The sequence below is a fragment of the Curcuma longa genome, chromosome 1 (assembly GCF_044706935.1).
Source record: "Curcuma longa cultivar G26 ecotype Majalengka, Jawa Barat chromosome 1, ITB_CL_G26_1.1, whole genome shotgun sequence".
In the NCBI taxonomy this organism is placed as follows: Eukaryota; Viridiplantae; Streptophyta; class Magnoliopsida; order Zingiberales; family Zingiberaceae; genus Curcuma; species Curcuma longa.
In genome coordinates, this window is record NC_133861.1 from 7,719,078 (window position 1) to 7,744,905 (window position 25,828).

Genomic DNA, 25,828 nt, shown 5'->3' on the forward strand with positions numbered 1-25,828 from the left:
CATTTGGTCGAACCGCATCTTTTGCCGTTATGCGCAACAAAGCATTAGCACAAATCCTATGGACGATCCTTTTTTTCAATAACATTACAATCAGTCGCATAATTGATTAGCCACGGAATTATAATCGATGGATTACATTGTCGCTTACTTTGCAATGAAGTCTTTTTTTTTTTTGTAGATTTTCCTTAATACTCTCGTATTCTGTCCGATAATCAAAGTCATTATTCGATGGATGAAAAACTTTGTCTAAATAGTGAAATAGTTTATTTATTTATTTATGTTCAAATTATTAATGACCATAACAAGTGTTTAAACTTTTTTGAAATGCAATATTTCGTGCAACAAATATATTTAACAAAAAGAAGAAAAAAAAATTTAGTCTTGCTACAGAAAGACAAAAAAGCCTTTTTTTTTTGAAATTCCGATTTTTCCCACCTCTTGATTCTTATCAGTTATCGCCTTGATACTCTATGACAAACACAATCCAACGGTTTGATCCCTACCGCTTGCCATCGTAGCCGTACACGTGGACGGCCAGGATAATTAGATAAAGCATCGATCCGTGTGCCAACTCTCTCCTCCAATAGCATGTGTCGATTACTAACTTCCACTCTCCACTATAAAAGCCGTCGTCCTCGTAATTTTTCTTCATCGGTTGTCTTTGGAAGAAGCCATGGCCGACGTCGAAGCCAAAGAGGTCGTCGCCGCGGAGGCGGCGGAGCCGGGGAAGGAGAAGAAGGCGAGGGCGCCGAAAGCTACAAAGGAGAAGAAGCCCAAAGGTTCGAAGTCTTCCGCCCCTGCACACCCTCCTTACTTCCAGGTGAGAACTAATAAGCCTCGTCTCTTTGGGATTTTGGTAGGCGATTTGATGCTTATTGTTGGAAAGATTGATTTTTAAGTGGGGTTTTACGTTTTTGATCGGCGTTCTGTGCTGTGTGTGTGTTTAGATGATTAAAGAGGCGATTTTGGCGTTGAACGGGAAGACTGGATCGAGCCCCCACGCGATCGCCAAGTTCATGGAGGAGAAACACAAGGGAGTTCTTCCGGAGAACTTCAAGAAGGTTTTGGCTGTCCAACTAAAGAACTTCACGACGAAGGGGAAACTAGTGAAGGTGAAGGCTTCGTTCAAGCTGTCGTCGTCGGGAAAGAAGGACGAGAAGAAGGTTGCTAAGAAACCAGAGAAGAAGTTGGTGGAGGAGGCGAAGAAGCCGAGGGAAACGAGGAAGAGGAAGGTGCCTTCTGAACCTGCGGCGAAGAAGGCCCCGAAAACTTCAAAGGAGAAAAGAGCTCCGGTGAAGAAGGCAAAGGCGCCGCTGGTTTCTCCCAAACCAAAGCAGCCTAAATCGATCAAGAGCCCTGCGGCGAAGAGGGCCCGAAAGGCCGCGGCTTGATGCCTTTGCTCTGATTTCTCCGTTGAGTCTTCGCAGACGATGCTCTGTTTGTAGATAAACTAGTTTTGATTCGTCGTTGTCGTCGTCGTCGTAGTTTGTGGATAGATGAACTTCGATTGTAGTTGTGTCTGGCGACTTAGCGGCTGCTACTTGTGCATAGTTTATGCAGTTTCAATCTTGTTTTAATCGATAATCTTGATCAGAATCTGTGTTTCTCAGTGGAAATCCTAACAAGATTCGATCTTGCACCGAAAGATATCTAAAAAGAAATGATATTAAAAGCTTAACAAGAGTCTGGGTTCCTCCAGGCCAGGGTGTATCTGAAGCGTGAGGTTCCATAATCGATGAAAATGGAATTAAAATCTGCATCTTTTACTGGGATTAAAATGGTGGCTTTGTTTCTCGGCAGCTGTTTCTTGCGTATGAGTATGCGGCGGAGGGACGACCAAGGTTCGGCGTGAGCTTAGGCCTGTTCGTTGACTGCCTCAACATCTCTTCCACTCCTGGGCATTCCCCTGCCATCGAAATCCGTTACCCCGGTCCGGACATGCAACTGCTTTTGAAGTAATCTTCTTCTTTCTCTTGCTTGTGTATCTGTAAAGCTAAATTCCATTGCCGCAGAGGTTAGATTGTGAAGGTATGTGTAAATTCATCAGGCAGTTTGGGTTCTGTCTCTATGAATTCATTGGTTGTTAAATTCCATTGGGTGCAGATTAATCCATTGTTAGTAGTCCTGTCATCTCTACTTTGCTATGTTCAAAAACCAGTTGTTCTTTCTTTAAAGTACAGCGTGGTTGGATTCCTCCTTGTTCTTAGCAGGTTGAAGTATAGTTGTCTGGTAAGCTATTGGTTTGTGATGTGAGTAATCTATTTGATGTCAGTTTAGGTGCTTTTGTTTAGAAAGATACATATGGGAACACTTGAACCTCCATCCCCAAATCTTGGCCCATGAAGGCAGGTCTCCAATCTTCCCCAGCTGCCAAAACATCCTAAGGTGATTTAGCCATGGTTTAATTCAACACTGCTATGGCCGTTTAGTCTTCTGTTCTAAAGGAAGCAGTCGACGATCTTGAATGACCGGCCTTGTTCGAGCATCCAGATAAGCCTACAACCAGACCCTCCTTCCTGACATTTAGAGGTGAACTGGTGAAGGTCATGGGGACTTGCAGGTTAGAGAAGTTTCTATATCAAACTCATCAAAAAACTGATGTTAGCTTCATACAAGCTTCACCCTTATCGACAGATTGAGTTCCTGTGTTATGCAAATACCGATCTTCTGATTGCATTCCGGTGTGATCACTCTGTCTGGAACAGGTATCTACTCTCCTTGCCAGATTCCCCTTGACAATGCCAATAACGTCGCATTGTACAAATTTCTCCAAGCAGCGACATCGAACATTGCAGTTGTGAAGGACAACAGAGGAAGCAAAGTGACTGTCGGGAGGGGAGGGATGCTGAAGATACAACACTTGGTGTCCAAGCATCGGCCCAACATCGAGGTGATCACATCCTAGCCATATCGCACATGAGTTCTTTGTCAAACCCAAGAAGAAGAAGGAAGAGGAGGAGGACCTTTTTTATGAAAAAAAACAAATTTTCTTCATTTTTTTGTTATGAGGAGGGATGCTGAAGAGTTGGTTATGTTTCTTGAATTTGCAGATCTTTCTACTGAAAGTTACCAGATGGTTAAAAAAAAGATTATGTGTTTTTGAGTGAAGACCTAAAAGTTCATCCAAAATCTGAATAATTTTTTCATCCTACTTTCTTACTTTGTGTATTACTTTAAAACTTTTCCTAGACAATCTAAAACCCAATATTGCATTGCTTTTTAATGGTCCCATGTTTTGTTGCTATGGACTTGTGCAGGTGTAGGCCTTACAAATGAAGTCCCTATCACTTCAACTGTGTGGCAGCAATGAATCTCTTTATCCTGCTTCATATAAATTAAATGACTGATCAAGAGCATGGCCAGGTTGTTCATCCCCTGGCCTCATATCAACTCCCCTAGCTTCAATCTCACTTCACACAAACAACTGTGAGCTCACTTCCAGAGAATTTGGACCATGTTCCAGACTAACCCTACTTTCTTATGGTCAGTATTCTTCCTCAAATCTGTAACTCATGTTTCATGTTTCTTTCCTTTTTCTTCATGAAACATCTATACAGACATCACTCATTTCATGGTAATATACTTCTACTTTTTGCCTCTGTAATCACTGCATCATAATTGATACATAACTAGGTTCCTGCCTGAGTGCAATGGACCTTCTGTGTATGCCAACGACAAAGCTTCCAATTGCAAAATGGCACGGCCGTGGTGCGCACAACTATTGCATTCGGTGTGCAGGGGTCATAGGGCCGACTGGTGTTCCGGCACCGATGGGCCAGAAGACACAATACAAGGATGGGCTGTTTGAGAAACTCTTCATGTCGTTGTTTGCTCGGAAGATGGAGAAGTTTGCAGCTGTTGGATCGGAGAAGAAACAGCGTGCATTCTGGGATATGGATTATGAGAGTTTTGTAGATGTTTCCAAGAGAGTGATGATGGGGAGGTCGAGGAAGCAGCAGCTGGAGGTCGTGAGGGAGGTTCTTCTGTCCATGCTCCCTCCTGGTGCTCCAGCACAGGTTCCAAATATAACTGTTTATGTGTTTCTTTCACTGGTATCTCATTTTTCTAGAATTTAGTATATTTTTATAGTATACTCGATTGATGAAGAAGATAATGATTTCATTTTTCATGGATTCTAAATAACTATTCTATATTTGATTTTAGAAATGAACTTTGAATTATGATGTCCTTGCAATTGTGGTGGTTTAGAGAGAGTTATTTCTTATTTTCTTCTAAGAATAGTTATTCAGAAAATAGATATCCTTACTTCATTCAACCCCCACTTTGATCCATTGTAGGTAGAATTGGCCAATTGAGCTAGTAAGATCGGGTGAATTGGTAAGGCCTAATGGCTCCATAGATGAGTTGGTTAGGTTAAAGAGGGGCAAACTAAGCCCGAGCGAACGAGTTGGATCAGGAAATCAAATGATGAGCTAGTAAGATCGGGCTGACTAGCAAGGTCGAATAAACCTATCAAGATAGATGAGTCTTTTAGACCAAGTTGGTTGAACAAGTAGGTAAACCAAGCAAATTGAACTAATCAGTCGAGCTAGGAGGCCGAAGGTTGTTGGAGGTAGACCAAGTTATGAACCTAGCTCACTATTAATTGTAGCAAGAATTATTGATAATTGTGAAAAAAAAAAGTTTGAAAGGTCACTGCTAAAGAGAAGGTTTACTGATTGGCTATTTGTTTTTAATTCCAGTTCAGGAAATTGTTTCCTCCAACGAGATGGGCAGCAGAGTTCAATGCTGCTTTAACAGTGCCTTTCTTCCACTGGTTAGTTGGACCATCTGAGGTACTAGTTATTTACTTGCTCAAGTTTAATCTATGTTACATCTCATGCTATCAGTTGTTTTGATCGTACCTTTAATTGATTAAGGATTTGTTTGTTTGTTAGACAATAATTTATCTCTGTAAAATAGGAGATGTTTTCAAGATTTTTTTCTTCTACTTATTTGGACTGCTCCTTGTGTCTCAGGTCATCGAAGTGGAAGTCAATGGAGTGAAACAAAGAAGTGGAGTGCTTATTAAAAAGTGCAGGTGTGCATTCCTCTCTAGCAACAACATGTCTCCTTTCCATGGTTTCTTCCCTATCAAATGAGAGCTAACAGAAGAGCTATTGTTCATCCATCTTTAGTGCATTTGACATGCAAAATTATAATTTCAAATGAAAAAGCAGACAAAAGTGTGGGTTCGAATAGAGAGATCTCTTATTTTTAGTGATTTATGCTGCACATTTTCAGGTACTTGGAGAACAGTGGATGCGTCGGGATGTGTGTCAACATGTGCAAGTTGCCCACTCAAGACTTCTTCACCAATGACTTCGGACTACCCTTGACAATGAACCCAAGTATGTATAGATATCTTCATCTTATAATCTCAAGATCTTTTTCATGTATTTTCAATGTAGAATTTTGATTGTATCTCAACAAAACCATTAAGATGCACACATTATGGTTAAGCTAGCATTCTTTGCCTGGTTAAAAACTGCAGATTTTGAGGATATGAGCTGCGAAATGGTGTACGGTCGAGTGCCGCCGCCTATCGAAGAAGATGCTGCTTCAAAGCAGCCTTGCTATGCCGATATCTGTAAGTCGACCACTTCTCGCATCATCGAGTAGTTTGGAATCCATTCTTGTGACCTTCCCAGCTAATTTCTACAGGTTCCATGGCCAGCCTCAGCTCTCCCTCTTGCCCAAAACTTCAATAAACAACAGCAGCATAACAGCAAACAACACTAGACACTAGCTTCAAAATCAACACTATGCCAAATGCTTAAACCAAATTTTATATGTATGAATTTCATATTATTATTATTATTTTTATATTGTACATGATTTAAGGAAACAAATAATAAAAATTGCAGTTCATCAAGTGTTTAGAACTATAGTTTGTATATAGTCTTTCCGTTGTGGTCAATTGTAATTTTTCGATTTACCTTCTCACATATGATTGTGAGACTGACCATGTGAAACCGTTGGGATAACGGATTTCACTTTTGCTAAAGTATATAGTCTTTACATGTATGATTCCTTGAAGTAATCGATGAGAGGGAATTAAATTTCCTCATAAATAAACACATTCTAAAAAAATGATAATCCCAGTAGCCACATCTCTGAGGTGATCGACCATTTGTGAAGAGGTAAATCGGAAGTTTCCCACCGACCACTGGCTTCGTCAGGATTTGAAAGTAAACACATCCTAACTCGATCATTAGCTGGTTAGACTAGATTATTGAACAAATTAATATGTTTAAAAATTAATGGAGCAAAAGTGGGCTATTCTTTTAAGCCCTAAAGGCCCAATTCCTAACTAAAGGCCCACTAACACACTGTGTGGCGTGCCTTCTTCCAAGTCTCGTCGCCCTTTCCTTTCTTCTCTTCGACCTCGATCGCTAATGGACGACGCCATTGGGCGAAATCGAACGTCCTTCGCTTGCATCGTTGCGTATTCCGATGCCTCGTGCCCATTTCAATTCAAGCAGAAGAGAACCAAGACGATGACGGTGTTTCCGCACTTCGCGATCTGTGAGTACCGCCTCCTTTTGAATTTAGTTTATCCGCTAAACGTACGGATTACTCGATCGAATGTTCTTGAGTAGCCCGTAGCCTACGATATCTCCGATCAATGCAGCTCTCTAGCAAACTACACCAAAATGCTGAAGAATAGCATTTTTGTTTCTTTTTGATTGTCCTCGATCACTTAGAGATTGATATTTGAACCCTGGACACACGGCGTAGAACAAAATGTTTCAACACCATGACGTGAAACACTTAGATATCCTCTGCTTAGCCTCCTGTGCACAGACCTTGTTGCGATAGTAGATACATCGATAGCCCTTATACAATCTCTTGATTTCCCCGTGAATAGTGTTAGGCATTCTAGTTCATCAAAATATTTGTTTGGCAAATAAACTTGCCTGCTCGTCTGTTACCCTTCTGTTTTCCTTTGGTTATGTATGCACTCTCTAATTCATCACATTATCCATTTGGCATATAAACTAACAAGTTTATCGATTACCCACAAAAACAAGCATACAACAACAAAAAATAAGCAAGGATATATTACTAGGGAAGAGAACTAGATGGCAGCAAGCGAGCTACATTTGCCAGAGCTGCAACGCTAAACCTTGTTAGAGAACTAGGTCTGGCAAATTTTATGCACCATCTTTTCCATGGGGTACCCATGTGAGATTCACAAGTAGTGTCCATTGTTAATGGAACCTGTTAACCACTTGAGGAATATCAATACATACGATTTATCATTTTATTGCTAGTAAGTTGCTCAAAATTTTGTATTCAAAGTATCTACAAAGACATACCTTCTTCTACCACAATCTGAATACTCCATCTATCTACTTACAGACATGTGGTGTTTTGTCACTGCGATTAACCAATGGAAATGGTTGATATATGGAAACAAGAATTAAGCATGATTGCTTTGTGAAATCTAATAATGTGATGCTAAGTGAGATGAAATCTAGAGAGCATGATATATCTGGATTAAATAAAGGGGTGCACACGACAATCATGAATCTGGGTGGATACCTGCACATGTGTTTCATCTGTACTTGTGCTTGGTTCTACATTTAAGTTCTGCTGCTGTTGCTGGTCACTAGCAACTCCAACAGCATTGTCTGTATGTACCTCAGGCTCAGCATTTGTATTCAGAGAAAACCCTGCCAATGTACCAAACTGCTGTGGTCTGGGCATCAAAACTGGAAATCCCTGACCTTGTACTCCAAATATCGAAGGATTTACAGGCCCTGGTACTCCATTCAAGCCAGGTATCCCTGAACTTGAAGTGCAAAGAAATTGGGATGCATGCATAGGTGGAATTGGAATCATGGGACAACCTGGGGCTAATCCCATGCCTGAACCCATTCCAACACCTATTGGAGGGAAATGAGCGGCCATTGGTCCATGCATGTGCTGCATTGCTGGAGGAAACATCAAAGGGGGTGGCATGTACAGCCTGCTTCCCATGGACATGATCTGCTTTATATCACACAATTGCTGAGTGTGGCCAAACAAACTTGACAAATTCATCTAGTAAAGTTCTTACCTGAACTTGCATCTGGAGTGTTTTAAGATACTCAATGGCCTCTTCAAGCATTGAAGCTTTGTCCACCTTCAAGAAATTATACACTTGAATCAGCTTATACTTATTTTACTTAATGACACTCTTACTGGAATAAAATTAGGTGATTTTTTCTCAGTAATCCCCTCTACCTGTGTATGGTATTAATTCAAATAAATATTATAAGTATGCCCATGATATTATTGATACTTACATTTAGGTCAACACCACTCCTCAAAGTGATTTAAATATATTATCAAAATTCAGTTTGTTACAAGGATTTGATTAACAAGTCCCTTAGTTGGTCATTAGACTTGATGAACGAGTTGATGAATCACTGAAATACACTTTCTCTTTGATGAAATGACAATTGATCGCAATGTCCTTTGTTCTTTCATGAAACCCAAATTAGAGTTTATTTATATAGCAGCATGGTTGCCGAAGTAGAGGCTTCATTGGCTCTATGAGATTATGTCCCAGCTTCATTGATCCTTTCTTTGGCTATAAGATTAAAATGGTATATCTAGTGTATTCTTCAATCTATGTTTAACCCTTTTTTATCTAATTCTTTCCGACCTAACTAGCGGGGATTGAAACCCTAGGAAGGAATGAGATTTTGAACCATATTTGTGTGGCCCACTTGGCCTGCCCGACTTGCTTGACTTAATTGACCTAACTAGCCTACCCAATTCACTCATTTAATTTATCTTAATTGTAACTTTGAGATGTTAGTTTGTCAATATGCATTATATTTGATGAAGTGGAATGGAAGTTTATTTCTTCTAAAGTGTGAAATGGATTGAGTAGAATGAATTATTTATTGAAATGCATCATTCCATCTCAAATTATTTATCCAAATATTGAAATACAATCATACAGGAATGGACCATTCTGATGTCATTCCATTCATGTGTACCAAACACTACCTTGGATAGGAGAGCTCTTGATATTTTAAAGATACTTTAATGACCCTCATTTGGAGATTTAAAATTAAGAGGTGGAATTTTATTTCTTTTTGTCACTTTCTACTCGCTTGTATATGTCACCATAGGGGGCCCAATATTATTCCAGGTAAAAGGGGGCTCTGATACAAGGTTAAGGGGGTTAATTAGATTATTTTTCCTTGATAGTCTCTGTTTCCATCTATATTGCTAATCTAACTAAATATTACAAGTAGATCTATAATACTATTGACATTTACATTTAACTCAACAGCAGAAACCTATGATATTACTTACCACAAAGAATTAAAATATAGATTACCTTGTTACAGTTAGGTATAAGCTCTTGCAGTGCACGCATTTTCTCGTTAATCCTGTTCCTTCTCCGCTGCATATAGAAAGTGTATGCATTCAGTCTGTGATTAACCCAATCAAAGGAATAGAAAGCAACTCGGCTAGTTTATCTGTTTTTTTTAGAACATCTGTGACAAATTATGCTCATGTACTCACTCTTTCTGACAAGTTATGAACTTCTGCAGTCCGACTTCTCTTTGTTCTTGCATCACGTCCACTTGGTGGTTTTCTTATATTGACGGACTCATCTTGGAGATCCTACATGTATTTGCCTCAAAACAATTTAAAAGTGAAATCTGATACAACCTGATATTTGGCAAAACTTGTGCTGTTATCTCTGACTTACTTCGCTGTGGCTGAGGTAATCAGAATCTTCTGCATCATATTCTTTTCTCTTCTCACCATGGTTTGGTTCATTAGATGCAGCTCCAGTGATATTCTCTGAACACACAGACGAAGATGGTATGACTGCTTCAGGATCTTTTCTGATGTCATGCCTACACAAGGCCACACTGGCTGCAAAGCTTGAACTTGGAAGATCATCTAGCAATTTAGTGTGCTTCTCAGTATTGTTCCTCAGAGTATCTCCCGCACTAATTTTATTGGAAAATTCAACAGAGTTGCTGCCTTGAAGGGTTTTTGTGGCTGATCCGAATTCCAACCTGTGTGGACCTGAGCCTGATTGCCCAGGTACCTTGTTAGCATCCTTACCACCTCTAGTACTTTCAACAAGTGTCAAGGTGACAGGATTTCTGCTTGGAGTCAACGCCTTCTCAATGCTTTGCGGTCCAGCAGCATTATGGAGGCCGACCTTGGCAAGTGCGGCAGGTCTTACAAAATGTGAGAAGTTCATCAGAGTTCCCATACGGCCTTGTTGCTGCATCTGCTTGGAACTTGCTAGTTCCTGATTCTGAAACTTTCTGTCTATCACATCCTGGCATTGCAGTTCTTGAGCTACATTATCATCACTACTTCTGATGTCAACTACTGTCAACTTTGAATTAAGAGCTGAAGCTTGACATTGCTGCAGATGGCTGGCCCTGATTCTGCTTGAACCCAAACTACTCCAAACAGGCGGTTTAGCAACATGGCCATGCTCCGCATTGTTTGAGCTTCTAGCTTCTTGCCCTAACCCGGCAGTTCGACCGGTTCCAGCAACATTACTCCTGTGCGTTGAAAGAGGATTCACATCAAATGCCGAGAACTCATTCAAGAACTCAGCGCAATAATCATTCTGGAGAGTCTCACTTGGCAAAATTTCCTCGATCGGATAACTGATCCATGGCACAACATCATCATCTTGAGCATTCACTCCATTGTTGGTAGAATGTCTTGAAGGTGGATACTCACTACCAACTTTTTCCCTGCTCTCCTTTTCTTGCACTGTACCATACCGGGCGGAGAAGCCACTACTTACACAAGAGCTCTTCCTACCTTTATTTGACTGGTTCTGCATCAAAATTTGGCCATTCTCCCATACCAACTCAGTGAATTCATCGTCAGGTCTTGGCACAAATCCATTAAAGATAAGGTAAGATATCAAACCGGAGCATGCAATGGATCACAACGACAAACATGAACAGAATTGAACAAGTCATGCAGCAGGTCAACTTGGGTAAGATGTACACTTACATAGAGAACAGATCTGATGAGCCATTTGTCATCTTTGGTCGTGTGGTTTCTTGCCCTTGCCTCATCATCCACGGAAGGAGTTCATGATAGAACTGGAGCCTATTTTTTTCTGCCTCAAAGAGATGCAATGTTTCAGCTCAGCTTCTAGATCTCACAGTTTACAGGCATCCACTGTGACCTGCAGCAGCAACGCAAACATATTTCAGCCAAAGATTCAATTTTTCCTACTAGAACAGAAGAAAGATCCAAACTTTCTCGCCCAAAACAGAAAATGGATCGGAAAGAGCACAAAATATTACCCAGAGGAGGAAAATGAGCAGACGCAAAGACACTAACAGCAAGTTAAGACTCCAAAGGAGGAGAATAATAATTATAGCAAAAAGGCTTCGACCGTGCAAAAACGGCTGAAGGGAGCAGGACGCGACCTCCAGTACTTGAAATTCCTGAAGAAAACTCTTCCAAATGGTGATATCTCCTGGCTGATCGGCAGCTGGACCTTGATCACAACACCATTAGTTGGCAGAGCAGAGCAGAATCCAAGGGCACAAAGCCAGGTAATTGATCTCTTTTTGCTCTCTCCTTTTCCACTTTATTTGCTTATCCACGTCTTGTCTTGCTTTCTGGCAACATAGCGCGAATTCTCAAGGTACTGACTCCCAGTTCTTATCCTGAAGCCTTAGGCCATGAAATTGTGTGTGCGTCAACAAAATTCTAAAATTCTAGAACTGAATATTAGACCTACTGTTTCCTCATTGATACCAAAGTAGTGGCGGACCTAGATATTGTAGGACTTACTGAATGCCCTAGATTCAACATAAAGCCTCTAAACCTACACTTAGATTGCTTTTCTTTTTTTTTTTTTTTTTTTGGTAGAACAACAATCTGAAAACCTGAACTCTTAAACCGGTCGAGTTCGTCTTGAACCAGTCCCATTTTTCAAGAAGAAAGTAAGGGCATTGTTATATATAGTAGTTATAACAGTGTTCTTTTTTCTAGATGAGATTAATTCATGGATTAGGTGTGAAGCTAGTTATACTAGGAGAATTGAAAGATTTGTAGAGAATTGGGGTTAGTTTTATCATATGGCTTACAATGCTAGCATTCATAATTTTATATAATTAAATTTGGATTATAAAGCAAATTATTTAATGTTTTTGTTAGCGTCATGATTGATAGAATCGGAATTAATCAGTTCTGATTTGGTTGGGGGAGCAAAATTGATGTTGATCTGATTTTGAGTAAGAAATCAAACATCCCTTAAAGATTAATAAAAAGAAAAATTAATATTATAATTGTGATTAGTAGTTGATATAACTATCAAATTAAAATATGTCAGTTAGATTGATCCATCTGATTAAACAATTTAAGTACATTAAATTAATATTTTATTAATCAATTTTAAATTTGGTCTAAATGGATTTGCTCGCCTGAGCCGAGCCTGTGACCCAGATGCATCGGCAGGCTTAGATTGGCTGGGTTGAGATTTTTTTTTAAAATTTAAAATAAAAAAAAAATTTTAATAGGTTCATAAGCTTAACCTACCTAATTCACAATCAAATTTAAAATTTTTAATATTTTATATATATATTTTTTAATTTTTGGTAGATTCGTAGCTTAACTCATCTAATCTGCAACTTAAATGTAAAAATTTATATATATATATATATATATATATATATATATATATATATATAAGTTAAATTGGGTTAGAAAGATTTTCTAGTCCGTTAAAATCGTGAGCAGGTTGTTTTGATAAAAAAATATAATTAATTATTATGAAAAAGGATATTATTTTAATTTTATTAAAATTCACTATAATACATTTCAATAATAAAAAGAATATGTTACTTCAGTGATTTTATACGATCGATTTTATGATTATTTATCAAAAAATAAATTAAAAAAATTCAGATTAATCTTTATTAATAAAGAAAAAAATTATATATCAAATTTTATTCATTATAATCCATGTCTTTATAATAATCAATTGCCTCGAAAACATTATTTTAACTTCTTCCTTACTCTTTCTGGGGGGGAGAGAGAGAGAGAGAGACGTATTGTCATGTCCCATGAGGCCCCACTTCCCAGTGTGGAGGATATATTGACACCAATCATTGCTCTGCCATCCCCATCGACCTCCGTGGGCCCTCGTCTTCTGTAACCACATCAAGTAGCAGCAGAGATTGACTTCCACTTAGTTCAAATTTCCAACTAATCGAGTGCTTAGATTTTCCCATGCATTCTTTGGCCTTTTGCTTCTTCCTCCATCTGCTGCCGTACTGACTAGATCTGCAACGTTTCTCCAGGAATGGCAGCCATTAAAGTACTTCTCCGAACCTCTGATTTCCAATTTACGGAAACAAAGAGGGAAGGAGGGGAGCACTCATTTCCGCCTGCCACTTTACGCCCTCATCATAAGGTATTGCTTTCAAGCTTTCTTTTCTTTTATCTCTTGAAACGCTTCACCAGGAAGACCTGAGTCTCTGTCACTCTCTCTTTCTCACTTGCTGCTGCTGCTGGTCCTTTCTCTTTGTAGATAGATGGATAATAGATTGACGTGGCAGTGCCTGCTTCTTTCACCCGCTGAATTAATTGCAATGAGTGAGTGGCATCAATGATATGCGACTGAAATGACCTCTGATGGGGACTAGACTCAGATGGAGTAACACTGCTGGAGAAAGGAATGGAGAAAGCCTGGGTACAAGTCACTACCTTTTCCTTGTTCCATAAAGGAAACGGACGAGTCCAGGTACGTGTCACCAACTCTCCTCTCAAATAATTTGATTCATCTGTGTATTTTGTTCCTAGCTTTAGTTTGTACTTCGCTTAGTTGGTGGGGTTCATGCAATTGGTTTACTGTAGATTTCACTTTCGATATTTATATCATCTCTCTGTTTGCAGATTGAGTCGAGTTCAAAAGTATATTACCCAACTCACTGTTTAAAATTTACTATAGCCTCAACATTTATCTCGATTACTTTCTCATTTTGATCACTAAGGTCAATCGAATTGAATCATCATTAGAAGTAGTGTAACTTGTTTAGTTTGTAAGTACATGGGCTTAATTCCATATAAGGAGGTCACTTTTGATATTTATTGTTAGTTCTCTGTTTGAAAGTATATTAGTCGATTCATTGTTTGAAATTTACTATGGACTCGACAATTATCTAGGTTACTTTCTCATTTTATCACAAACGTGTAGATTGTTTAGTTTGTGGGGTTACATGGATCAAATCATAGAATTGTTTAGTGCATGGATCTTATCTTAGTTGGTGGGGTTAGTAGAACTATTTTACCGTAGATCAAATCATAATTCTATTCATTTTTTATATTTATGTTAGCTCTCTATTTGAATTGAGTTGAGTTCGAAAGTAGTATATCGATTGATTCGGCATTTGAAATTTACTATAGACTCAACATTTATCTAAATTACTTTCTCGTTTGATCACTAGGGTAAGTAATTTTTAGAATTTTAATTTAGAAAATATTAAAATTAGAAGGTTGTGGATTTCATTTCAATTTTTGAATTTATAAAGTAAATTTAGACGATAATGTTTAAAGCATTTGAAACTTAATTCTTTATAAAATTAACTTATGACTATTTTTTTTTAATTTGTTGATTATAGATTAATAAAAGTAAATTCATAATTTTGTAATATTTTATTAGTTTATCATTCCTAAAATACTAATTCATGTAGGAAAAAATGGATATGATAGTAATAATGAAGTGATGTTTTTATTGTTTTAAAATTATTATTATATACTCAATCTAATTATTTTATGTGATTTGTCCAGCTTATTTAAGTCAAACCATCTTTTTATATTTAATCAACTCGTCTAATTAGTTGACTTATCTAGTTATCTTTTTTATTAAGTCAATTTGCCTTTATTGTTAGTCAACTTACCTCAATAATTTAGAATATTTTATTTAGTTCATTTTAATTGGAAAAATATATTGTCTTCCTAATTTTTTCTTTGTAAAAATAAATTCTATTATAATGTTGTGGAAAAGTCAATGATGGTATTTTAGATTATAATTTAAAACATAAATAAATAATAGAAAGAAAAAAAACAAAAATACTTTGAATTTATAGGATTTGACAAGGTTTTCAATTTTTTGATATACCAGGACAGTCATTGTCGACATGTGCCTTTGTAATTTTCAAAAGAAGATATTTCTCAAAAAAAAAACAATGTGGGAGATTGGTCCAGGGACCAGGCCATGCAGTTGGGATGACGACAGCGACGAGTCCACGTTACGTGGCGTCTGCTCCTTCGCTTTCCACGGCGACATTCTGTTGTGAGGGCGCCACAGGCGATGGCGCTCGCGTGGGCTTCACGCGCGGTCACGTGGCGACGCCGCCTGGCTGTCCTGCCTTTCCGCCCTCCCTCCTTCCTTCTCCGCCGCAGGTTTTACCTTGCCCGCACGTCGGATTTAAAGTGGGCCCGAGGTAGGGTCGGGTGAGGAGCGGTGCTGGCTGGTTGCTTTCGCGTCACATGCTCTATTATTAGGCCTCACGTCCCATCAATGGCCAATCAATCCCCTCGTCTGATCCCCCACTATTCTTTTTATTATCATCTTATTTTTTATTATTAAAAAATACGTATTTTAGGGGTGAATAAATTAAAAAAATTATGTATCTTTAAAATTAATCGAATAAAATTCAAACGGATTATCAAAAATAATTATAATATAATGTTGAAAGTGAATTTTAAGTGTGAAATTATTTCAATTGACAACCATACCAGTAGGACGTTTATACAATCTATCATGTATGTAGTACATGATAAATTTCTTTAATGAGAGATTGATTTAAAAATATTAAGAGGTCTGAAAGTTAAATTGATACCAATTTTTTTAAAATCAAAATCTAGTTGAATTCTCGGCTGTAGAAAGGGAAAACTTAAAATTAAATAAATAAACGCAGGAATCTCTCACTGAATAGCCTGAGATGGAGCTTCAATCAGTCCCCTAATTGAGCCCAAATCAAATCACAAGTGAGAAGTAATTCTCAACAATGACCTCAAATAAAAATTCATTTAAATTTTAGGAAATAACAGACAATAGAAATAGATGCTGAAATCTCTCACTGAACAAGGTGTGTGCAACTTGTTCTTCTGTCACCATATCAAACAAACAGTTATATTGTTTAACAGCGAGCTTGCTACAAAGGTTGTCCCGGGGTGTATGATATATTATTCGACAGAGTTTATATTTATATTTATATTTCAACCTTGTAATACAAAATAATAATGCGAAAAATAATAAGCCACTGAAACACGAACAAGCAATTCTGAGTATTCAACAACAGATTCTAGTAAACACTTCTTCTGCTGCTCTTATTATTAACTCGGGATCGCAAGCGATGTAAATTATCGATCGCTAGATAGAATGAAGATTTTAAAAAAAATGTGTTTAGTTTGTACCACAATATGAAGGGTGGGCACGCACACGCACACAACTAACTAAATTATCTTGTGCCTAAGGTTGTAAATGAATCCAACATTCATGAACAAACTTGATATTCGACTCGATAAAAATTTATTTATATTCGTTCAATACACACAAGATCATTGAATAAACATTGTTCGTTTGTGAACAATGTTATTAAATTATATTTATCAATAAAATTTTTATCAACATGCTAAATAAATAAAAAAACTTTCAAAATGAATAAATAAATTTAAATCATCAAATTCAATAACTAATCAAACAAACTTAAAATGTAAAAATTTTAAACAATTAAACAAACTTGAATTGAGAATTCGATAACATTTAAACAAACTAAACTCAAACTCATAAAAAAGAAACCAAACTTGATTTGGCTTAGTTCATTTTAAGCTTGAATTGGCTCGATTATATCATCAAACAAATTTAAACACCACAAAGCTTGACTAGGCTCTTTTACAACCGTACTCGTGCCTAGCTAGTACATCAATAGTAATCTTGTTAGATCGAGAAAGGCAGGAAAGAATGTGGGAGAAACCTAGTAGATTCACTAGGCCTACATGAAAAGAGAAAGGATGGCATAGACGAGAGCAAACAGCGGAGGGGAATCAGTTGATCTCGTGCAAGGGAAGTAACACAAACATAACTCTAAAATTAACTAGGTAATTTAATTGATATTTGGTAACAAAACTAATTTATAAACTATATAACTATAAATTAATTATATGATATATAGTAACAATTTTGTCCCCTTTTTTAGGCTTTATATAATAACCCAAGAATTTCAAAAAAAAAAAACAAAAAACAAAACAAACTTTTCGAGTAGGAATCTTTCTTTCTATAAAAGCCTAGTAATAGAAGGTAAACAAAACAAACTGCACTTACATTAGGTTTGGTTGCTTCTTCTCGAGTACTAGCAGATCCGGTTTTGACGACGATTTTGACGGCTAAGTCTTGAACTAGCTAGAAGAAGCTGAATTTGTTTGGTTGAGATCCTAAAGAAAGAATAATACTAAATAAGTAGATCAAATTGCACATAGATATATTAAAAATACAGAACAAATGAGTTTAGTTAAACATGAGGGATTAACAGCAACAACGAAGCCTGATAAGAAAGGGTGTCGAGACTGAATAATTAAGGAAATTGTGGATCTTATGACAAAGGTTGAACACACTAGAACCTTTGCACTGGTTTCGGATTGTCTAGTCTCTGTGTAAATGGATCTGGGTGAAGAATTCCCAAGTTTCTAATTTCATGACGAATAACTTCATATTGAGTTGTTATACACCTATAAACATGAACCACAGACAATGCAGATGATAAACAAATAGGCTAACACAACCAAAGATTGCATCTGACAAACTGAGGATTGCATTTTACTTGTTAAATTCCCAACTTATAGATCAGTTCAGAAAATACAGACTGAAGGGAATGCAAAATTAGTACCTTGGTAGGTTCTGATTGCTGTACGAAAGGTTGCAACAAGACATGGGCAACTGCTCTTCCTACCAATCTCGCAGCGGTAGTTGCAATAATTGGAAGATCTTTTGGTATAACAAGAGAAAGCAATGGACTTAACTGTAACAGCATAAGCGAACCAGCTCGACGAAAAGAGGCATTGCCAACAACTATAACAGCATACTAACTAGGACTGCAGTAGCCTCGATAACAAGGAATAGCTGTCCAAATGAAGTTCCAAATCTTGAAATTGTTCCTGCACTATAATAAAGCGTAAGGCACACCATATCTTTTGAACTGTGAGAGTTAGAAAATAGGCATTCAGCAGCAACCTCCACAAACTGCAAAGACAATGACAAATGCTCACTCAATACAAAAACATAAGAAGTAGAAAGAAAAATAAAATAAAATAAGCTAATAAGTCTCCAAAAGATCCAACCAAGTAAATCTTCAAATATCCAAAAGCAAAGCACACCTCAGGGAAACACCTAGTGGCTCGAATTGACTCCCCAGGCTCAGGGGCGGACCTAGAAATTTTGTTTAGGGGGCACAATTCATATAAAATCACAAAAGTATAATTTATATCAACTAAAAGACACACATCCTTAGTAATGCTATACTCCAACCAATCAAATTCATCAAACCATGACGGATTAAATCTTCTTGACTTGTTATTGAAATATCTAATTTTGAATTTATGCTTATGGGGTTGGCATGGACCTCTTAGATAATACTCTCTTCAAACTCTTTCATGGATATTGGGTTCATAATCCATAATCCTAAGTCTTAGTCTTGGATCCGACAGAAGATCAATTACATCTGAACCAATATGAAATTTATCAAAAGGCTCTTGAGACTTTTTTTAACACAAATTTCATAACTCCTTTTTTTAGTAGACTGATTGGTACCCCTTTTTTCAAAAGATGGTGATGCTTGAACATTTGATTTTCTTAAAAAATATCTTAACATATTACATAGTTCTTAAAAAAAAAAAATCAAGACATATGTCAAGAAATAAGAATACTTAGAATCAATCCTAAATGATAAAACTAACAAATATTCAACAATTAACACTCCAAAAGACCAAAACAAAGATTTAAGATTCCTACTATCAAAATAGATGAAAATTCAAAAGCACCAAACTAACAATTAACACATAAAGAACAACAAATAAATATGATATATTTTTCCAAAATGCCAAAATTGAAAGGCCAAAAGGGGAAGGAAGTAAAGGAAAATATGATAATTTCACAAATCACAAGCTAAAGGAAGAGAAGAATTTTTTTTTTAAGAAGAAGACAAGAGGTTGTCGACTGAAAAAGATTGGAAAGAGGGGTTTGTAGTTTTTTGTTTTTGTAAAATAAATTTATTTTATTAATTAAATTTTTAAAGGTATACTAGTAATTAGTAATTTTTTTTTTAAAAAAAAATCCCTTTGTGAGTCCGCCACTTCCCAAGCTCGTGACTGTTACTCATCATAGGAGGGGTTCATCGAAAAGTTTGGCAAAGTCTCCCTATATTGACACAGCACATATTCCTTGAATACATAAGAAAGCTTTCACCCACTTGATGAGAGATACATAATACCATATTGAATTATACACATACAGTATAGAAATGTAGGAAGACAATAACATTGATCAAAAGCAAATCTACTACACATGAAAAAGACACACATTCACCATCAAATCTCCACTACCATCAAAGTGAGTTTATGCATCTCGTGCCCCTCATCACGAAGCTACTGTGAGATCCTGCACAGTGTGCCCTCGACTATACTTTAAGCAAGGCATCTTGCATATCATGCCCTCATCAAGGGTCTACACAAGTGATCCTGCACAACATTGTGCTATTGATGGCATTCTAAGTGTGAGATTCAGCATCACCATGCCCTTACACTACTCTATGTGAGAAATCTTACACACCTCCCACTTCATGCTAGAGATCCTGCACCTTGTGCAGGGCAATGCAGTGCATTCTCACATAGGAACAAAGCCCCTCTCTGGAACCCCACAAATTGGGATTTACTCCCTCATCCAAAGCTCCAGTATCACAGCATTTTCCCTCACTTTTCCAAATGAGCCTCAGCCTCAAATGGCGCACGCTCTGTACCTCACTGTAGATTTCTAGAAGCTATAGAAAACTCCCCCACCTTAGACCAAGGAGGTGTAAATCAAAGGAAGTGATGGTGCGAAGAGGATGCTTCCAAATCAGAAAATGAGAAGAAGAAATCCAGATGCTTACTGGCGGAAATCCGGTCACGCAATCCGATCTTCCAGTCGGAGAAGAGGGAAGCACCGCCGCTAACCGGATGTCCGATCGGCGACTCCGCTGTCCGATCCAAGCACAGGGCCGGGAAAGAGGGACGACACGCGCTCGTCGGCGGCTCCGATCGCGTGGGCGTTGCCGCAAGAGGCACGAGGATCGTGGAGGGGGATCCCGTGAAAGAGGGAAGGCGCGCTATCATATATAAAATAGAAGTCCGATTTAATATTTTACCATATCAGGGGCCTATCTGGTTAATTGCCCATCAAAACCTGAAGCGCTTAATAAATGCGCAAAGTTCAATGGCCAAAAGGTAAAACGTGTAATACTCCAGAATCTTCCAGCTCAATCAATGGGAACAAGAATGCGTTGAGTCGCGCGAAGAACAAAAAAAAAAAACTGATCGAAGCTTCGATTTTGATTGGCAATCACAGTTGACTTTGACCGCGTAGATGGTGAAGGCGAGAGGCTGCTGCATTTGTGCGTTTCTTTCGCTGGTCAACGTCCGAGAAGCCGTCGAAGTCATCGCTTCTTTAGTTATTAAGTAGTTAAATATGCGAGCGATCAACAACTTCGTCTAGAAGTAGCAGGAGTGGGTCAATCCGGAGAAGCAACTTCTCGAGACCATAAAAGGGGCGGCCTTGTTTGCCTTCCTCCCGCAGTGCCGCCGTTGAACCATCGGAAGGAGCAGGATTTGGGGCTACTACAACGATGGCGTCGCAGTAAGGGCTTCTTGCTTTTCTCCCCAATTTATGATCTGTTTGTTTTCGGATACTATTTGTAGGTGATCAGTTAGTAGCTCCTCATGAACTGGGATAAAGTTTAGAGCTTTGTTAATATTAATCTTGGAAACCTGATTGTTTTCTCTTCATCTATTGTGAGGCACACCCAAATCCACATCTGTGTCTGATACTCTACTCGCGTTTGAGTATCTATGCTAAATCGATCTTGTTTCCCTACTGTTTGCTGGATATCCTTCCCTTTTGCTATGCAGATAATTGAATACCATGCTCTTAATGAATAGCTCTCCGTGATTGGGATGATTTTTTTAGCTTTATGGTGTAGCCTTGAGGACCTGCTGGATCACTGTTTGCTCTTATCTACCCTCAATCTTTGGATCTCAGTAAAATGCCTTTGAAATTAGATGGGGTTGGAGATTGATATAACACCACTTGCTAGAATCTACTACCTCAATTCAAACACTTGTAGCCGTAGATCCAAATCCATTGGATTTAGAATGCAAAATTACCTCCACTACAAGATCACGAGGCGAAGTGGTGAAGTTTTCATCTCTGATGGTAGAATAACATAAACACACAAGAGAAGGACAAGAGAAATTCATCATGGTTTAGAGTAAGACCATGGTAGTCAAAACTCAATATTGCAATCCGGACCTTAGGATCTTATGATCCAAATATCTCAACGATTTAGATCTCAAGTAGGTTTTGAATTGGGCTAGGATCTTACAAATCTACAATCCGATGCCTGATGCCTGCTTACCATTCCTATGCAGGATCTTGGTTCCAACAACCTTGGTTAGAATATATTTACATTCGAACGATTATTTACTATAGCAAATAATTTTTCCGTTCCAATTCAAAAAATTTCAATTATATAATATTCTTTTTGACTCCTAAGTAGAAGAATCCTTTTAAATTATTGTTATTATCATCCATCTCTAGCTATAGTTATTTTCATCATTTTATAATTATCATTCATATTATAAAAGATGCTATTCTATAAAGATGGAACACTTGAATTTTATTATAGATAAATGTGTGGGCTTTCAAGTATCTATTAGATTGAGCAATACTTAGTTAAATTCATCTGTTCATTGTGAATTCACATGAAAACTTAGCTAAATGTATGGACTTTCAAGAATCTATTAGATTGGGCAATGTGTTGTTTTCTTGTCTATTTCATGGCTTCGAAAACAGTTCTGCTTTTTCTTTTGCAGGTCCAGTTCAAATAATCTTCATGAGCCTCTTGTAGTGAAGGGAGCAACTCAACCAACCAAGGTAATTTTGGATCTCATGCTGAACTTCTTTGTTGCTTACCAGAATTAGCAGCCTTTTTTAATACCATTTTTTCCTTTGTCTCCCTACTTATATTGTTCGCATGGCAGTTACTCATACTTGGTGGCACTGGTTTCATTGGCACACAAATTTGCAAACTGGCTTTGGATCAAGGATTATCTGTTTCGAGTCTTAGCAGGTGCTTTATTTCCGCACATCCATTTCCCGTTTCATAGCCATGACATCCTAATTCCTGTGTTTAGAGTTTCAATACCTATTTATACTTTTTCTATAACTGCAACTTTATTTGTATCGAGCCAAGCTACCTTTGATCATTCTTAAATTATTGGTTCCTTGGGCAACCTTTCCATGTGGTCGAAGTCCCTGGTTGCGATATATATTGACGGTTCTTTTTATTTGACACTTATTTCCACTACCCAGGTCTGGAAGGTCTTCAATTCGTGAGCCTTGGGCTGATAAAGTTGAGTGGCACAAAGGTTAGAAACTAATAGACTAATATTCTCACTCTCTAAATGCTTCGAGCCTGTCTTTTAAACACTCGTTCCTATTTGGCAGGGAACCTTCTTGAACCTGAATCTTTGAAGGGTGCTATGACTGGTGTCACTGCTGTGGTATGCATCGCTTGTGTAATTCTTTATTTTAAATTGCATTGTCGATCATAACAACTTTTTGTAATACTATGGCATCGTTCTATGAGAATGCTTAATCTTCAAGGTTAAGGAGAACAAAAAAGGAAAGAAATGAACATAAAGACTTGTGTTGGTCTTTAGCAACACAAAGTACATATTCGTTTGCGTAGGTTTTTATTGATATTAAGATTGAATATTCTTTTGAAATATTAAATTTCGATACATAAATACTGAGCTACTTGGGCTCTTGGGCCTGTATCTATGTCGTCACATATTACCGTATCTACTAATGGGTTTAACTGGAGGATAAATTATCACAGATATCTCTGGTTGGAGGGTTTGGATCCTATGAAGAAATGATACAGATGAATGGGACTGCAAACATCAATGCTATAAAAGTTGCTGCTGAAAAAGGTTTACATCTTGCTTTTCGTGTTCGTTTTCTTATGAGTTCGAACTGATATAGTTATTTATAATTGTCGTGCATACAATATAAAAATTTTAAAATTACATGAATAATCTAATTTGTAGTCATTGATCGTATGCCTCAGAAGCTGAATAATAATTGTCATGAAAAAGGGGCAGTGTGTGAATCATATAGCCAATCATTGAATCTGTGTAGACTGATTCTTTGCATCTGCTTGTTATTCCATGGTTATTTAAGAATAATATCGCTTGCATTTTTATGGCTTAAGTTCAACTAAAAGAAGTGAGGAAATTCTCTTCAATCTATTCGACTCTGCTTCTCCCATTCTGGTCATTCTTTTTCATTTTGTTATTTCGAGAGTAGCTACTTCAGCTTCAGTCACACAAATTTTTCACTACCTCGCTTTTCTCCTATGAAGAGATGGAAAATATGTTCAATATCATTTGATTGAATAGCTGTTGCAGCTCCTTGTCGTTGGAAGAAACTATCGCCTCCAATTGGTCCTTTTCGTGAAAAATTTCATGAGATAAGAAATCAGCTCCTTTTTATCTAATCATATAGAATTATAGTTGAAAATATTTATTTGCTTATAATTATTATTTACAATATAATAATAACTTCGTATAATTGATAAATAAATTCCATTCCAAGTTTAAACTTTGTTAGAGGAGGTTTAATAACATTGAAGAAACATCAATTCAAATCCTAGATCATTGAATTGAATTGAGAGATATCTAAAGAAATACGGAATTCTCACTATTTTTTGTGAGTGTGGAATAGAGAGGGTCTCATGCGAGGCAAGATTAGTTATTTTACCATTGAGACGAAAAATATGAATTGAGAATCATTAAAGTTTGATCCTTTTGAATCATAAAACCTGGGTCCTCTATCCATAACGAGGATGAAGCTTAGGTGAAACTAATTGGATGTCTAAACGCACTGATGTGGTTAGGAGGTGAAATGCCACTCAACCTAGAGCTAGTTGATTCTATCAAAGAGTATAATAACGATGAATTTGATTCATTGATCTAATATCGAGCTATTTCATTTTAACATAACATTAAAGTTTATCGATAATATTAGTTGGATCAGGAAATACAAACACTTACTTACCATCACATTTTCTTATCTCACAGACTAGAAATTTATGAAGCAAGCCATAACTTTGATTTCACTGCCCGATCATTCTTTTGTGCAGGTGTGGAAAGATTTGTATTTATATCAGCTGCTGACTTCGGTGCGGTGGAAAGCCTTATTCGAGGATATCATGAGGGAAAGGTTTGGTTTCCAAATCGGTTTATTCCTGTTTCATCTGTTACACTTAGATGATTCATGAAAAAATTTTAATAGAATTTTTATACCCCATTCCTTTGATAAGATAATGCATGCTCGATACTAATAGTACACGATTACCTTTACCCTTACGGTATACTAAAACAAAGGGTGTAGTTAACAAATCATTCCCTTTTATATCTTGTTTTACCAAAGTATGCGTTTAAGTCGGGAAAGGTAATGAAGAAACACATGTATTCGCACATAAATCACTTGTGTAAAATGTATCCTGCTATAGGGATTGTTAGATTACTTGTTACATGTATGATTATGCTTGTATCATTCATCATTATCTTTATGGTGCAGAGATTAGCTGAAGCAGAACTGCAGTCGAAGTTCCCCGAAAAATGTCAGTCTTTGTATTTCTAGTATATATTTCTGAAGCAGAACACTATGTATATGTTTCTATAAATACACAATATAGACACCCTTCACAATGAAGCGTAAAGTTGTTCAATCTGTCTTTCACAGGCGTAATTCTAAGGCCGGGTTATGTATATGGAACGAAACAACTTGGGAGTATGAAGCTACCACTAGGGCCAATCTTTGCACCATTTGAGATGGTACAAGCATCATCCATGTACATTTGCGATCGAAAAACAGAGTTTGGAACTTGAAATGATATGGTAATGTTCTGTTCTGCAGGTTCTTCAGCATTTAGGGCCCCTCCGCCGTCTGCCGCTTGTGGGCCCTTTCTTCACACCTCCTATTAGTGTTGCTGCGGTCGCAAAGCTTACACTGAGAGGTGCTACTGATCCAGCATTTCCTCGTGGCGCGATAGATATTCATGACATGATCCGTTTGAGCAAACAAAAGTGATGTGTTTTTGCTAGTGTGATGCAGAAAATGAGCAAAGACAGTTAGTGTGTTCTTCTTGAATTGTTGTTGTGTGGATCAAAATGGAGCCGAAAACTATTCGACTTCAAACTATCGTTCCGAATGTTATTAAATAGATTGTCGTGAAAGTACTAATAAAACTCGTAGAATTGAATTGAGCATTTACATGAGCATTGATGCATTGCCATGATTTTCATATTTCAGTATGGCTTTCGAATACTTTCCTTGAGGCAACCACTTCAATTATAGATTTTGATGGTGAAAACCATGTTGGCTTTGTAACCAAACAAGAACAAACCTATCAACGACGATGTGATCGACAATAAAAAGACCATAGCTATGACTTATTAAGATATACCGCGACAATTGTAGAGTAATGATCCTTAT

General features: G+C 37.4%; 4 protein-coding genes and 1 pseudogene across 5 annotated transcripts; 4 read left to right on the forward strand and 1 right to left on the reverse strand.

Annotated features, from left to right (window-relative positions):
• Nucleotides 1-636: 636 nt before the first annotated feature.
• On the forward strand, nucleotides 637-1,596 carry LOC141839584 (histone H1-like). Its single transcript, XM_074727368.1, has 2 exons — nucleotides 637-820; nucleotides 948-1,596. The coding sequence occupies exons 1-2, from the start codon at nucleotides 674-676 to the stop codon at nucleotides 1,389-1,391; spliced, it is 591 nt and encodes a 196-aa protein (XP_074583469.1). The 5' UTR covers nucleotides 637-673; the 3' UTR covers nucleotides 1,392-1,596.
• LOC141823499 (uncharacterized) lies at nucleotides 1,497-3,008 on the forward strand (annotated as a pseudogene).
• Nucleotides 3,009-3,458: 450 nt separating this feature from the next.
• On the forward strand, nucleotides 3,459-5,868 carry LOC141847162 (beta-carotene isomerase D27, chloroplastic). 2 transcript variants are annotated; one of them, XM_074735153.1, is made up of 7 exons: nucleotides 3,459-3,483; nucleotides 3,634-4,016; nucleotides 4,704-4,796; nucleotides 4,980-5,041; nucleotides 5,245-5,351; nucleotides 5,495-5,590; nucleotides 5,665-5,868. In XM_074735153.1, exons 2-7 carry the CDS (start codon nucleotides 3,651-3,653, stop codon nucleotides 5,709-5,711), a joined length of 771 nt encoding a protein of 256 aa, XP_074591254.1. In that variant the 5' UTR covers nucleotides 3,459-3,483; nucleotides 3,634-3,650; the 3' UTR covers nucleotides 5,712-5,868. The 2 variants fall into 2 exon arrangements, with proteins under 2 accessions (XP_074591254.1, XP_074591247.1); XM_074735146.1 differs by lacking the exon at nucleotides 3,459-3,483 and adding an exon at nucleotides 3,520-3,574.
• A 1,129-nt stretch (nucleotides 5,869-6,997) lies between these two features.
• On the reverse strand, nucleotides 6,998-11,085 carry LOC141839193 (transcription factor PIF3-like). The gene is made up of 8 exons (XM_074726890.1): nucleotides 11,008-11,085; nucleotides 9,722-10,880; nucleotides 9,532-9,633; nucleotides 9,344-9,409; nucleotides 8,066-8,131; nucleotides 7,549-7,995; nucleotides 7,323-7,383; nucleotides 6,998-7,224 (listed from the first exon to the last, which is right to left on the reverse strand). The coding sequence occupies exons 1-7, from the start codon at nucleotides 11,073-11,075 to the stop codon at nucleotides 7,381-7,383; spliced, it is 1,911 nt and encodes a 636-aa protein (XP_074582991.1). The 5' UTR covers nucleotides 11,076-11,085; the 3' UTR covers nucleotides 6,998-7,224; nucleotides 7,323-7,380.
• Nucleotides 11,086-20,693: 9,608 nt separating this feature from the next.
• On the forward strand, nucleotides 20,694-25,606 carry LOC141834862 (uncharacterized protein At1g32220, chloroplastic-like). Its single transcript, XM_074722247.1, has 10 exons — nucleotides 20,694-20,902; nucleotides 22,138-22,198; nucleotides 22,306-22,394; nucleotides 22,637-22,692; nucleotides 22,772-22,827; nucleotides 23,166-23,259; nucleotides 24,471-24,550; nucleotides 24,911-24,953; nucleotides 25,076-25,167; nucleotides 25,250-25,606. The coding sequence occupies exons 1-10, from the start codon at nucleotides 20,892-20,894 to the stop codon at nucleotides 25,421-25,423; spliced, it is 756 nt and encodes a 251-aa protein (XP_074578348.1). The 5' UTR covers nucleotides 20,694-20,891; the 3' UTR covers nucleotides 25,424-25,606.
• Nucleotides 25,607-25,828: the final 222 nt, after the last annotated feature.